At 36.4% G+C, this 14212-nt stretch overlaps 1 protein-coding gene across 3 annotated transcripts in view; it reads left to right on the top strand.

Moving 5' to 3' along the window:
- LOC119579223 (mitotic checkpoint protein BUB3-like) overlaps positions 1-11856 on the top strand; it is a 17379-nt gene extending 5523 nt beyond the window's left edge. The window contains exons 1-9 of one of the 3 annotated variants that reach the window (XM_037926955.1): positions 197-219; positions 441-642; positions 3285-3388; positions 3645-3762; positions 4017-4175; positions 4343-4348; positions 7278-7423; positions 8787-8926; positions 9256-11856. In XM_037926955.1, the coding sequence (XP_037782883.1) occupies positions 445-642; positions 3285-3388; positions 3645-3762; positions 4017-4175; positions 4343-4348; positions 7278-7423; positions 8787-8926; positions 9256-9371 (987 nt within the window). In that variant the 5' untranslated portion in view covers positions 197-219; positions 441-444 and the 3' untranslated portion in view covers positions 9372-11856. Of the gene's footprint in view, positions 1-196; positions 220-440; positions 643-3284; positions 3389-3644; positions 3763-4016; positions 4176-4342; positions 4349-7277; positions 7424-8786; positions 8927-9255 lie in introns of those variants that run through there. The other 2 variants (XM_037926954.1, XM_037926957.1) reach the window with 2 other exon arrangements.
- The last annotated feature ends 2356 nt before the right edge of the window (positions 11857-14212 follow it).

The following is a 14212-nucleotide window of genomic DNA, read 5'->3' as shown; positions in this document are numbered from 1 at the left end:
CATTGGAAAATGGCAAAAACACTATTAAAAAAAATGAAAAAGAGAAAATATTTTGTGAATGAGAGGCATGAAGTTTTATCACCACACACAAGTGTTTGTGTGCACTTGGCCTGCAAGCTGCACACCCAGCAGAGTGGCTGTTCAAGTAAGCCTAATGCCCCTATTTTGGGCCACATGCAGTCAGTGAATCATCTGGATCCAATGGATTAATGAACAAAGGTGATGACAGAGTCACCAATGTGAAACAACAGATCCCTACATCTGTTACCCCTATTGCCACTACACCATTAGAACATATCCTCATGACATATATGCTGGAGAGAGAGGGGGGGGGTGCATGGCATATATCATGGTAATGCCAATTTTGTAGGAATCATGGTTGAAATTGATCCCTAGAAGTTAACAGAAGTGTTTTCTCACCAATTTGGTTTTCTTTTCAGCAAAATGAGTGAATCTCGCATGGAATTTCGGTTGAAGAATACTCCGAGTGACTGTATTCAAAGTGTCAAGTTTGGGCCTTCATCTTCACAGTTCCTTCTAGTAGCATCGTGGGACAAAAGTGTTCGCCTTTATGATGTTGTCAATAATAACATGCGGTTACAGTATCAGCATACAGGCCCGGTTTTGGATTGCTGCTTCCAGGTATGTTAGACTGAAGTACCCTGTATTTAACTCCCAAAGACATGTGAGTCAGTGAAAGTGACAAGTAAGTTTTCCCTTCCAGCCACTTTTTCTCAATAGGATGTCAATTTTTAAAAACTAGCTTTATGATTTCTTGCTTCTATTTTGGTGTGATGTGGGTGTAATGAGGGTAAACAAGTATATCTGACACTATTTGGCATCCTTCTTCAAGCTTGAAGACCACAGAGAGCCATTCTCCCACTCTTTTCCCTATATCAACTCCATGCGTGTCAGTGTGGTTTCTCCATTCCAGTCCTTCCTCTTTGTCCCCTCGGAGCCAATAGAGACCATTACATTCACTATCCCACCCTTTCCCTCCTTCTCTGAAAAAAAATCCTCAAACTCCACCTCCTATTGAGCTACTTAATGACATTTTTTCTTCTCTCATTGTCAGATTTATATACGTGAATAAAAAAAAAAAGAGAAAAAAAAAGAGCAATCTGTTACTATATAGATTATGATGAATATGTATTATATAATTTTTTTTCTCATTCTTTCATATAAAAGGATAACTTTCATGTTGGTTCTCCAGTATTCAGTATCATTTTTTTTATATATAAATACCAATACAAAACATGCATTTTCAGTTGCATAAAATCAAATAGCAAAGAGCAAAATTCCCCTTGAAATTGTGGTCTTTATAGGGTTCAGAGATATGCTGGCACTGGTATGATATAACAGTTTGAATGTATTTGCCATTTTTTATTATTGTTATTGTTATTGTTAGGTCTCTCAGCTATTATTGAAAATTAGAAAAGGACTTATGTTTATATACAGTTGTATGTTGTTAACCTCCTAAGAACTGCAATCCCTCTAGTTTGTCAGTCTATCCAGACACAAAGAACAGCATGATTTAAAAAGTCATGCTGTTCTTTGTGGCTGACTTAATTTTAAGCACCAGAAAATATGTATTTCTTTGTTATATCAAATACAAATGTCAGTAGAGTGAAAGTTGAAAAAGATATCAAAGTTACCCAGTTATGGATGAAAATCAAGGGAGCTTGCTTCTGTATAGAAAATACGTATGAAATAAATATTTTATCTCATAAAGCTACAAAATGCCGAAAAAGACAAAATAACATTGCAAAGGGGAGGTATGAAGTCTTGTCACTGCACAGTGTTCATTTGCGCCTGGCCTCTAAGCTGCACACCCAGCAGAATGTCTGCTCATGTAAGCCTATGCTTGTACTTTGAGCCACATGATGGCAACAAAGCACCTGGATCCAGTGGGTTAATGTTGTAATTATGGAGTCCATATGTGCTTACTGTGTTCTTTACACTCAATTGTGATAGAAATTTTATAATTTTATGAGGGGGGGGAAGAAAAATAACCATACTGGCTGAGAGGACATATTACGGCTGGGCCATACTTTAAGGGGGTAAGTATTCTGCAATGGCCTGGCAGTCTAAGACCATAGATTTTATATTTTAATAGTGGTATTGGAGAACAAAGAAACAAAGGATAAAAGGTGCTCAAGGGGCCATGTTCCAACCATTAAATCAATACCTTGATGGAACGAGGCTCCTTTCGGTTGAGGAAGTGTATGGGAGGGACCCAGACTTTACAGAAGTACCAAGTCCTGAAGGGTTTATGCTTGGGTTCAAATTCCAGCTGATGCACATGATCTGAATCACCTTCCTTATCCCAATTTGCATGCACATTTTTTATTGCTGGTACTTTAGACAGGGGCTGGTGCTCTGTAGAGAGATATAGGAGGTGGATGCCCTTGATTAGTTATGCTCTTCAACTGTTATTAGGAGAGAGTGGTGCCATATATGTGATTGTTAACTTAACCCAATTAGTAATTAATAGAATAAATGTTATAATTACAGTGATGATTACCCTAGCCTCCAAATAGAAATCTTATACTTGAAACACAATGCTCCACTCTCCCCATACTGTTAAATATTAAGTACACTTTAATTACTAGGCATAACATGAATACGCAGTGCTTCACTCTCCCCGTACAATCAAGTACACTTTAAGGACTATTGTCAAGCTTACAATAAAATTGTCAGCCACACCTTAACAGCTATCATCAGAAACAAAACTTGGCTTAACATGCTCAACATGCATTTTGAAACTATCACTCATGCTGGTTTAAAGGTTCTCTTTTTGTCTCATTTCTTAAAAGATTATTTATATCATAGGGAGGAGCATAGAGGGCAAGGGATATGTATGTTTCCTGGACTTCTTATTTTTCATCCCAGTAGCTGCATGCAAACAAAGGCTGGTTTGTGGCTTAAGACATTGTGAAATTGTAAGGTGGTTAATACTGCACTGACACTAACCTGGAATTGGGTTAATTCCTTGCAAGTACTACATTTAGAATTATATTTTAGATTCTTTACTATTAGAATTCCAGCTTAGCTGTATATTGTCTTTTTGTATCCTCCATCCCCCCCCTTCCCCAATTATCTTGAAGAACAAACTTTGTAAATAGCAGATGCCTAAAAATGTTTTTTATCAATTTTGGCATATATTTATGATATTATTTAAATGTGTATCTAAGAATGAATTCAATACATAATTATGTAATGGCTTGAAGTGCTTGGTGTGGCATAATGGTCCATTTAAACTGATGTACTGCCCACTATTTCAGGATGCTGTCCATGCATACAGTGGAGGCTTAGATGGTCAGCTCAAGACCTTTGATCTCAACACAAACACAGAATCTGTGGTTGGCTCTCATGATGCTCCAATCAGGTACAATACTGTTTTCTCTTTCATCAACTACTCCTGACTTAAAATTCAGTTTTATCAGTTTTTAGAATTATGTTTCATGGAAGCAATCTTCATTTTTACCTTCTTCAGAAATTTGTTTAACATTCTAACTGACTTCAGACCTCCTGTTATCTGTGGGATTCATGAATAAACAATGAAAGGTGAGGATGACATAAACATAAAGACTTGATTGATATATATAACCAAAAAAAATCTTAATGGGCCTTTTCTTGTATAGGTGTGTGGAATTTTGCCCAGAAGTAAATGTTGTGATCACAGGAGCTTGGGATTCCAACATCAAACTCTGGGATCCTCGTGGACCACGGGAAGCTGGTACTTTCCAACAGCCAAATAAGGTTAGTGTGAGAATTAGGATCAATTTTTTTATTTATTTATTTATTTATTTATTTTTTTTTTTTTTTTTCTATGCTCCCTCCTTGTTTTCTTTCTTCCTTTCTTTGTTTTACTGATTTTATTTTGTTCTGAGTCTTACCATTAATCAATATTGTTTTTTCCTTCTCTGTTTATTCCATACTTATTCTGTGATCAGTGCTAGATAAAGCTATTTAGTGCAGGCATCCAGAATTAATTGTTTCATTTCAATGTTCAGGTGTACACCATGGGCCTTGGTGGAGAAAAGTTGGTAGTGGGGACATCCAATAGAAAAGTGATGGTTTGGGATCTGAGGAACATGGGCTTTGCTCAACAGCGCCGAGAATCTTCTCTCAAATACCAGACTCGCTGCATTCAGTGCTTCCCCAACAAACAGGTAGGCCAGAGCTTGCTTTTTTACTGTCAAAATATGCCTATCAGTTACAGAGCATACTGAATTTATGTCTGAGTATGAATATAATGATAAGAAATGTTTGCTCAGATTTTTGCAAATTGTTCTTATTGTATACATTAAACCTAAATTGAGATTGTTATTTGTTTAAGGAGCGGGTCGGTGAACGCACTTTGTGGTGTCAAGAGGAATTGCCGCATGCAATATTTGGGCTTTAAAGGGGGAGAATATGGTAGAATGCATTAACATTGCTAATACTAAAACATTTACATTTATTTTAATCTGCAACATGCAAAAATAATCATCAGCCAGACCAAGTAAGGTGACACTAAAGACATACCATTATTCAAGTACCAGAACACTCTAGTGTGTAGAAATAATGTTTGGACAATGAAATTATATTTATTCAAACCCAGCTTGCCACAGGTAATATGCTCTTGAAATCATCCACTGGTATTGATGTGACTGTCAAATATGTATAGTAAACCTTGTCTTCACTAATTTCTTCATGTTAGCAGGACATATTGTGGTGGAAGAGAGGCATGCAGTCATTTAATTATTGTGTTTTCAGGACAATGACAGTAGGAGCCACAGTATTTTTGCCCCTGGGTGACTTCTTGTGCTAATAAGTGCATGTGGTGTGCTGTTTACTTTACACATGAGAAAAGAGTGATATCTCTGCAGAATTTTCATTCTGTTGGAAGTTAAGCGGCTGCTTTTTTCCCCCGTGAATTTCAAGCAGAATTTATCTTGACAGTTCAAACAATGCTGAGCTAATATTAAGAGTAGTCAGCTCAACTGCATGTGTAGGAGAATTTATAGCTGCAGAATAGTATTCTGTAGGTTCATGGATATTTTATCTATATCTTAGGCATGCAGTTCACACAAAGACATAACTCCATAGAAACTGTACATACATATCAAAAGGGTATCTATTCCCATCAGACTTTTGAGTCAATACATACATTTCATAATGAAAATTTATATTTGAATATATTTGAATGTCACTGGATTACTGCATTTTGATTATTCTTAAAACAATTTTTATATATGTTTGACTAAACTCAAACATGAACATTTTTATCATTATCATTCAAAACATTTAGGTCAGCAGTACAGCATTGCTTTTGTAAACTTATACCGCCAGGGATGGCATGTACGTACATGCCATGCCCACAGTGAATTTAGTTTATTTATTCTTTTTACACAGATGATGCTACAAATATTTATTCACCAAGGAGTCAATTTCTAATCCTACCTAGCTCATTTGTTTACCCTTTTCCTTGATTTTTAGAAATATTTTGTTTTATATTACGTTGCTGTTAGTATTGTCGACAACACTGTTATAATTATGATGTCAATAATAATGATAACAGTATCAGTATTAATAGCATTAAAGGGGGGAAATTCTTGAAACTCAAAGGGGGATATCAGGTGAGGTCACAGACACTACTGATTAACTCCTTGGTGACTCAACATTTGTGAAGAAATCTTTGCGTTGATACATTTCACAAAACTAATACTGTGAATATTACATTTTCCTGCTGGAACTGGGTTAACATTTTAGCCAACCAATCCCATTGTTTATGTTATCTAAAAAAAATTTGCAAGACTTGGCCAGTGGTGGTATTTGCATCATTAAAGAAAAATGCTTTCCAGAAATCACTTATTTTTCAGTTTACATCGGCCAAGGCTCAATCTATTTGTGCCAGATAAGTACACTGCCCAGTGTAGTGTTATTTTATATGTTTTGTTTACATATAAATAGCTCCAGAATGGCTTAGTCAGCAATTACTTAGTCAAGGAGTTACTTACTATGCTTACCTAATATCATCTGTTTGTTCCATTTCTTGAAGTTTTGTGAAGAAGGATATTTTATTTTTATTAGTATTAGGGAAAGTATTAAGCAACTGAGATCAGATAGGCTTGGCAGTTGACTGATAGATGACTAAGCACTTCTAGAGCCATTAGTGTGTAAAGAAAATTAAGAAACTAAAGTCACAGTGGACAGGGTTTGGTGTTAGCTAGCAAGTGGGTGTCTGTGCAGCTTTAATTGCATTTATTTCTGATTGGAAAACATTTTGTCTATAGTTTGGAACTAAAAATGAATGATTTGGTGCTAACACCAAGTCCATAGATAAGAAAAGAATATGAGCATTTGCAAGAAATGCTTCATAGTCTGACAACACCTACCTGTCTTGGGGCTTAGAGTTAGATACCAGACTGGTAAAAGAGTCTGAGTGACATGATGGCAGCATGTCATGATGTTTAGCCCTTTCACTTCACTGATGTGTTAAAGGGCTAAGAATTAAGGAATGTTTTTCTCTTATAGCCTAGACCCTTATTTTTTCCCCAAAGTGGATTTAAATGGAATTTGAAGACCTTTGTTTTCATCTTTTATACCCAACCTTATTTCAGACTGAATTTATTCTCAGTTATAAATATTTTTGCGATATATTCACAGGGAAAATTAGTTTTGTGCAATATTATGGGGGAAAGAAAATGTGTTTCCCCCAAGTGATTTAAAATGGACCAATTTACAATAAGGGATGCAGATCTTGGTTAATTTTTGGCATGATGAAGATGTGAATGATTATTATTATTTTGCTGGTGTGGTATTTAATTTGCATTTGCCTGTTCTTTATTTGTTTTCATTATGTTTATGGTTTTGTTGGAGCATTTTCCTTAAACTTCAAAATACCTTCAGCTATTATCATCATCATCAGTACAGAACTTATGCATACACACATGGACATGCACATACAACACAAACACAAAACACACGCACACATGCACATGCACACGCATGCACACACATACATTTATTCCCTCCTCTCTCTCTCTCTCTCTCTCTCTCTCTCTCTCTCTCTCTCTCTCTCTCTCTCTCTCTCTCTCTCTCTCTCTCTCTCTCTCTCTCTCTCTCTCTCTCTCTCTCTCTCTCTCTCTCTCTCTCTCCTCTCTCTCTCTCTTTTTCTTCCCACCCCTCTCCTCTTTCTTTAAGCTCACTCATAGACAAAATCCTAGTAAAGTAGACATTACATTGAAGTGAACATTATTTATTTGAGTATTTAAATATTTCTCCTGCAGGGTTATGTTGTGTCCAGTATTGAGGGTCGTGTGGCTGTTGAGTACCTTGACCCGAGCCCGGAAGTCCAGAAGAAGAAGTATGCCTTCAAGTGCCACAGACTTAAAGAGGATGGGATTGAGAAAATTTTCCCTGTTAATGCCATAAGGTACGGTTTGTTCCTCTTATTATTTTGCCGTCTTACCCTTCATTTTCCTTTTTTTATATATATATTGCCTTCTCTTTTTCTTTATCCTGCACTTCTACCTCCTGTTCCTGTTCCATCTCCTGTTGTTCCTCCTCCTCCTCTAAATCAAAAAGTTATGAAAATGTAATGTTTAAAATAAGCTTTGAGGTCTCCCTGAAGTAAGAATAAAAAAGAACATTGAAAATCCCTGCTCAAAGGAAGAAATTTTTTTTTACAAGGTTTTTCTCCTTTGTCCAAAAGAACATTTATTGTATACTGTAATTTTTGTGAATTTTTCTGCACACTGATGGCCTTACAAGTGCTGAGCTTACAAGAAGTAGTAGGCCCAATATGACTTTAACTGATTTCAACATCCTAATGATTTTGGGGGATTTCTCTCTCCTTTTCCCCTCTCCTCTGCTCTCCTCTCTCAAATCTACTCTCTACTTTCTAATGCTGTAATACTGATACTGTTATTTATATTATTAACATTATGATTATGATATTATTGAAAAGCTAATATTAATCAGAATAACACAGAATATTTATGGAAATCAATGAAATTGGTAAACGGGTAAGATTTGTAGGAGTAATAAGAGACTCCTTGATGACAAAGTACTTGTTGAGTTATCTCTGTGTCAAAACAATTAACTCCTACAATCTGGATGACATGAAGATCACGTCATGAAAAGGGATGGGTTGATGGACACTTGCCACATGATAATTTTGGCTATTGGCTGGAGTGATGGGAATGACACGCCACAAATGCACCAAGCTCTTGGAGGGTGATTAGACCTAGTGGGCATTTAGGAAGGGACTATTGCACAGGCTGTATTGTAGAGTACAAAATTATTGACAGACAAGAAAATATTATTTTTAATATTATTGCACTGACTTATGGATTACCTAGAGAGAGAATATGAGTGTGTGTAGGGAAAAGAGTCTATGATCATATGGATACAGCATATCAAATAACATATATAAATTGTTTATGCAGAAGAAATAATGATATTGCAAAGAGGAGGCAAGGAGTCCTAACACTATCCATGAGTGTTTGTGTATGCCCAGCCTACAAGCCACACTCCTGTGAGTGGCTACTCGAGTAAGCCTGGAATTTGGCTAATTGCGATCAGTGAAGCACACAGATCCAAGGGGTTGGTAATCTAGAATCGCAGTGGACATGGCATGTATTTTATGCCATCCTAGCACTAGGATTACATTGTACTAATAAAAGCATTGAAAAGTTTATAACACTTACAGAATGATAATAGAAAAAATTGGTTTACTATTGGTTTCTTCTTCGTGAATGATTTGACTGATTTGTATTTTTGCTCTTCCTTTCCAGTTTCCACAATGGTTACAATACCTTTGCAACAGGAGGTTCTGATGGGTATGTCAATATATGGGACGGCTTCAACAAGAAGCGCCTGTGCCAGTTCCATCGTTATCCAACTTCCATATCCTCCCTATGCTTCAGCAATGATGGTATGATTGGTCTTGCATTTTATGTTATAGCAATCCTAGTCTTTCAGAATACAAGTGTAAGATGTTGCCATTAAAGTTTAAAGATAATGTTCCATATTCAGACACGCACACACACACGCCCACAAACACGCACACACACACGCCCACGCACACACACACGCCCACGCCCACGCCCACGCCCACGCCCACGCCCACGCCCACACACGCCCACACACGCCCACACACGCCCACACACCACACACACACACACACACACACACACACACACACACACACACACACACACACACACATATTCATGCACTCACTCACTTTTTCCCCTCCTGCAGGTAACACACTAGCAATTGCCTGCTCCTATATGTATGAACAAGAGGAAATTGACCCCATGCCAGAGGATTGCATCTTCATCCGTCGTGTGACAGACCAAGAGACGAAGCCAAAATAAGGAGCCAGAGCAGACAAAGAGCTTGCATCTTTTACAGTAATCCCTCTGTCACGATGTAGCAAAGAGGGCTGTCCATTACACGGGTCCAATGTGTGTCGGTGGGCTCTGGGACGTTAACACTCATAGTACCTCAATTTTGTATATGGTGGTATGTATGTATGCCATTCTATATGAAGTGTTAGTGAATTTTAAAGTTATGATTAGACCAAGTATTTGACCAGCACTTATTTAGTGTAGTCAGATAAAAGGTGCTTCTTTCATATCTTTTAATAGTTTTCTATGTATTTTATCAGTAGCTTGGCGATTCAGGCCTTAATTACTTTTAAGCAAATGGGTAAATATGCTTAATAACCTCCAAATGTCTTTACCATTATTTTCAAAGTTCATTTTCAATGTGGGAACTTGTGAATCCTGTATTCATATTCATGCAGTTTCCAGGAAGATCTGAAGAAGAATACCAGTTAATGTTTAGAAGATACTGAATGAAGTCGGCAGAATTTTTGTGAATGCCTTTGTTGGTTTTATTTATCTCCATGTGGATAGTTCTTTAATGTTGAGAGGTACAGCCCAGTTTACAAGACTTTGGCAGTGTAGATAAATGATTATTGAAATCTTTTTATTAATGTATTTTTCAATTGCAACAGTACAAAAGTGTCAGGGGTTATTTCACATATTTACCACTGCTGCATATGCCAAAGTATGCCTAGGGAGAATTACAATGTCAGCAATAACTACATAGAATGGTTCCATCCTCCTTAGAACTTGATAGCATTTGGAATAAGGCCCACCGACCTCTGCCTTCTCTTTCATGCCTTTTTTTTTTTTCTTCTTCTTCTTTTGTCTGATTCTTTGTTTCTTCATCATTATGATATGAACAGTGTAAGTGACAATTCTTTAACTATCAAAGAAAAGAAAAGTGTATTCAGAATTTCTTTAGCCAGCTTGTGGTATAAAACATTTTTATCTTTTGTTTTAGTTTTTATTGTCCATTTCATTCATTTATCTTTTGATAAATTCTTTGAGGTTGCCTCCTTCACAAAGCATAAAAAATTACAATAATAAATGCAATTGAAGCTTTTGTTTCTTCAGTTATCATTATCAATGTCATTGTTGTTGTTATTATTATTATCATTATTATTATTATTATTATTATTATTATTATTATCACTATTATTATTATCATTATTATTATTGTTATTATTATTATTATCATTATCATCTTCATTATCATTATTATTATTACTACTATTTTTTTGTCCCCTTGCCATTTCTCTGCTTGGCTCTTTCTACTGCTTGAAACCTTCATAAGAAAAGCAAACAAAAAATATTGCCTATGAAGCTCAAACAGTATACCAACAAGTGTGAACCCCCAAGCTTGCATGTAGGTAAAGGTCCAGTACTTTGAGGTACAAGGTATACTAAAAATGTCCATTAAATTATTTTGACATGTATCTGCAAAATGTGTTAAGCATGGGCTTGTGAGATATTTATCTTTTGGAGGAATTTTTAGATAATATTTCCTTAGTGATAGAACTGTATTAAAGCTTTCCTTTTACTTAACCTAGTAATTGGAAGAGTTATGCACATAATTTTATATTTTGATGAAAAACTAGGGTAGAAATGCAAATTCAGTGGAGATGGTTGAAACTGTCACTGCCAGAATAAACAACAATAAATACATTCAAAGAAGGATTTACTTATTTTTTTCTTTTCTTTGAAAGAGATTATCTTTTCCTCAACAATGCTCGTAATAAAAAAAAACACCAGAGACTTGAGACTTGGTTTATAGTATTGATGCTCAAGGATACCATTCTTGTCATTCAGATGGCAATTTTGTTAGTTGCTACTCTTTCATATCAACATTAAAAGGGAAGTAAATGATAGTTTTACAGGGTTATGCTTATGGAGGAAATTGAAGGAAATTACTTTTTTCATCTCTTTTATACATTATCCGTCTATTTTCTAAGTCATACTTAAGCAATGGCTTCTGCACTCACTTTGTTTCAAAGATATGAAAATAATGACGACATCTGACAATTTCAGCTACAGTCACCATGGAGATTGTAAATGACTACTAAAGTTGCTGCTGCATCTTCATCTTTGATTCTTCCTCAAAGGTTTTTCTGACCTCCTCCTATCATTAGTCTGTTGAATCCTCCTCCTTTCCTTTTCATTCTGATTGTCCTTCTCAGCCTCATTAATTTTCATTCTGTCCTATTTTTGGTAGCTCTATTTCTACTGTTCTGCTGGCTAAGAGCTTTCAGTGCCATGATAGTAAGAATTTTAACTTGTATCTAGTGAGATAACAGCAAGTTATTTCAAGTGGTATTTTAATTTTACAGCACATAATGAGCATAAAGTTATATCAAGAGACTGAAAAAAAGTTGTATTTCCAGTAAATGCAAAAAGTTGCTCTTCAAAAGAAGGAAAGGCACTCACTGGTGGTATTGAATGAAGACCCTGTATAAATAAATTCTAGAAAGCACTTTGTTTTCCTTTCCCTTCCTTTTATCATTTTGGAAGTACATTTGTGCAATGTCAAAGGGATCTACCTTGAGACAGGATTGCATTGACAGTTCCTTTAAATGCACCTTTATTTGCATACATATACAAATGCTAACATTTCTTGTCTATTACACAACTGTAACAATGATGTTTTACCTTGGCTGACAATGTCCTTATTTTCCATTTTAACCTAGTGGTACCAGGTAATCACACTGTATCTCCTAATGTCCTTAGCTGATTTACCATTTCCTTGATTTTGGGGGGATTTCCTCTCCCCCAAATGCTGTTAATATTGATGGTTATTATTGTTAACATTATATACAGGTGAGCTAAGTAGGACAAGTGATTGACTCCTTGTGTAAAGACAGTCATTATACAAAAAAGACAGTGGACATGACATGTACTTTTGCTATCCTGTCAGTGTTGGGTTAAACACCAATAAGAGTGAAATTTGTTTCAACCTGACTGGTGTGAAAGCTCAGTCCATTTTAATGAGACATACCAAGTTGACTGCCCTTCTACAAGTGAGGAGTCTACAGCTGCATAAATAGATGAGTGTTTCACTCTTGAAGAGACTTATGTAAAGAAAGACAACAATGTTTTATTCCTGTACGTCTGTGCGTAGTGGGTCGGGAAATCTTTTAACGAGTGCCCCTCGTACGCAAACATACATATACAGAAGTGTTCATAAGACTAGACACATTTGTAATGTTTTATTTATTTTCAGTCACACTGTAAGCCAGTAAAAACTACAAAACCCACATGTAAATGTGTGGGTGCACAATAGCACAGATGCACATTACCTTGATTTTTAGAAACATATTTACTTTTTATATAGGTGATAATAACAATATGAAATAATTAGTAATAGATAGATCAATTAAATGGTAGACAAATACTATTAAAAAATAACCTTGCTGGCATAGCACTGTTAAAATGGCTAAGAGACATACTGAGTTGGATATATGATCATCATAGAGCCAGTTCTTTATTATTACAGTATTACCATTATGTGTGTGAATGTATATACACACACACATAAACATCATAATATTATTGCTTAGGATGCAATGTTATTAATTTCAGTAGCTGTTTTAGTGAACCCTAAAACGCACTTCTATAACCCAACAACGTGGTAAATACATTCTGGAGATGCCAGTCGTTACTATTAAAGCAATGGTCACACTGTCCACAGATCCCCGGACAACCACGCCGAGTGCTGTAGGGCTGGGGTTCTCAAACTTATATGGCTGCGACCCCTACAGATTACTTCGATAGACTTGTGACCCATTCCCCCAGCAACAAAGCATTTCTGAGTCTTACTCACTGATACTGACAACCTTCTCAAAATACAGGCCTCTACAGAGTGCACGTCATGTGTAATTACACGAATAACTATAAAAAAAGTAAAGAAAGCATGCATACACAACGTGGCATTACGATGCATTATCGAGCATCAGGCAGATCAGCCACCACCAAGGGACATGTGGTATGGTAATTTCAGACCATAAAGGACGTGTCGTCCAGAAGATGGCATAAGCTGAGAATAACAATGTCATTGTTGTCCTAAGTAATCTTGTGACAATCATATATCCGTCACTTGGAGGAAAGTGTTTTTTTTTTTTGGGGGTAGAATGCAAGGCAAACTTGATTTGGTACCTCCAGCACTCTCTATCCAAGGTTAATGAAGGTAAGTTTGGGGTGAAAATATATGTTTGGACTTTTTTCCTCACAGAATATTTTGATGTTATTTTACACGTTATTGTTCTAAGGTGAGGTTGTGTCACGCAAACATTTGTATTTCTCGACAGTTTGTACAAATGTTGTGCTGTTTAGTTCATTGTCTGGAATAGGCATAGTTACGTACGAGAAATGGCACATATGCATCGTTTCCTCCTGTATTACCCTCTCATCGAAATCTCGCTCACTGAACGATTGAAGCAGTTTTGTCAAATGCGTTTGGCGGGAAAACTACCTAGACACTTCAAAACTACTACATACATAAAAAAAATCCATTTTATTATATGTTGTTTCATTTTACCGTACTTACATTATCTTGGAAAATACTGACTTTGGATGTAAAAGCTCCATTATAATCTGACACACTGTCCAAGGTGGCAGGTCGCACGGTAAAAAGGATCTCGGCGTCGCACGCAGGCCGCATGCGAAGTGGTTGGCACGTCGCATGTGCCACGTGCGATGTGTCAACCACTTCTGTGTGCAAGATGCCATATGTTCGTTTTCAAATGGCGTGCTACGTGGCTAATGGCAGCTGGCAAGTGACACTTGGCACAATGATTTCAGACCAAGGTTACACGTGGCGCGTGTCACTCGGT

This window comes from Penaeus monodon, chromosome 12, assembly GCF_015228065.2.
Source record: "Penaeus monodon isolate SGIC_2016 chromosome 12, NSTDA_Pmon_1, whole genome shotgun sequence".
Lineage (NCBI taxonomy): Eukaryota > Metazoa > Arthropoda > Malacostraca > Decapoda > Penaeidae > Penaeus > Penaeus monodon.
This window is presented reverse-complemented; position numbering and strand designations above follow the sequence as displayed.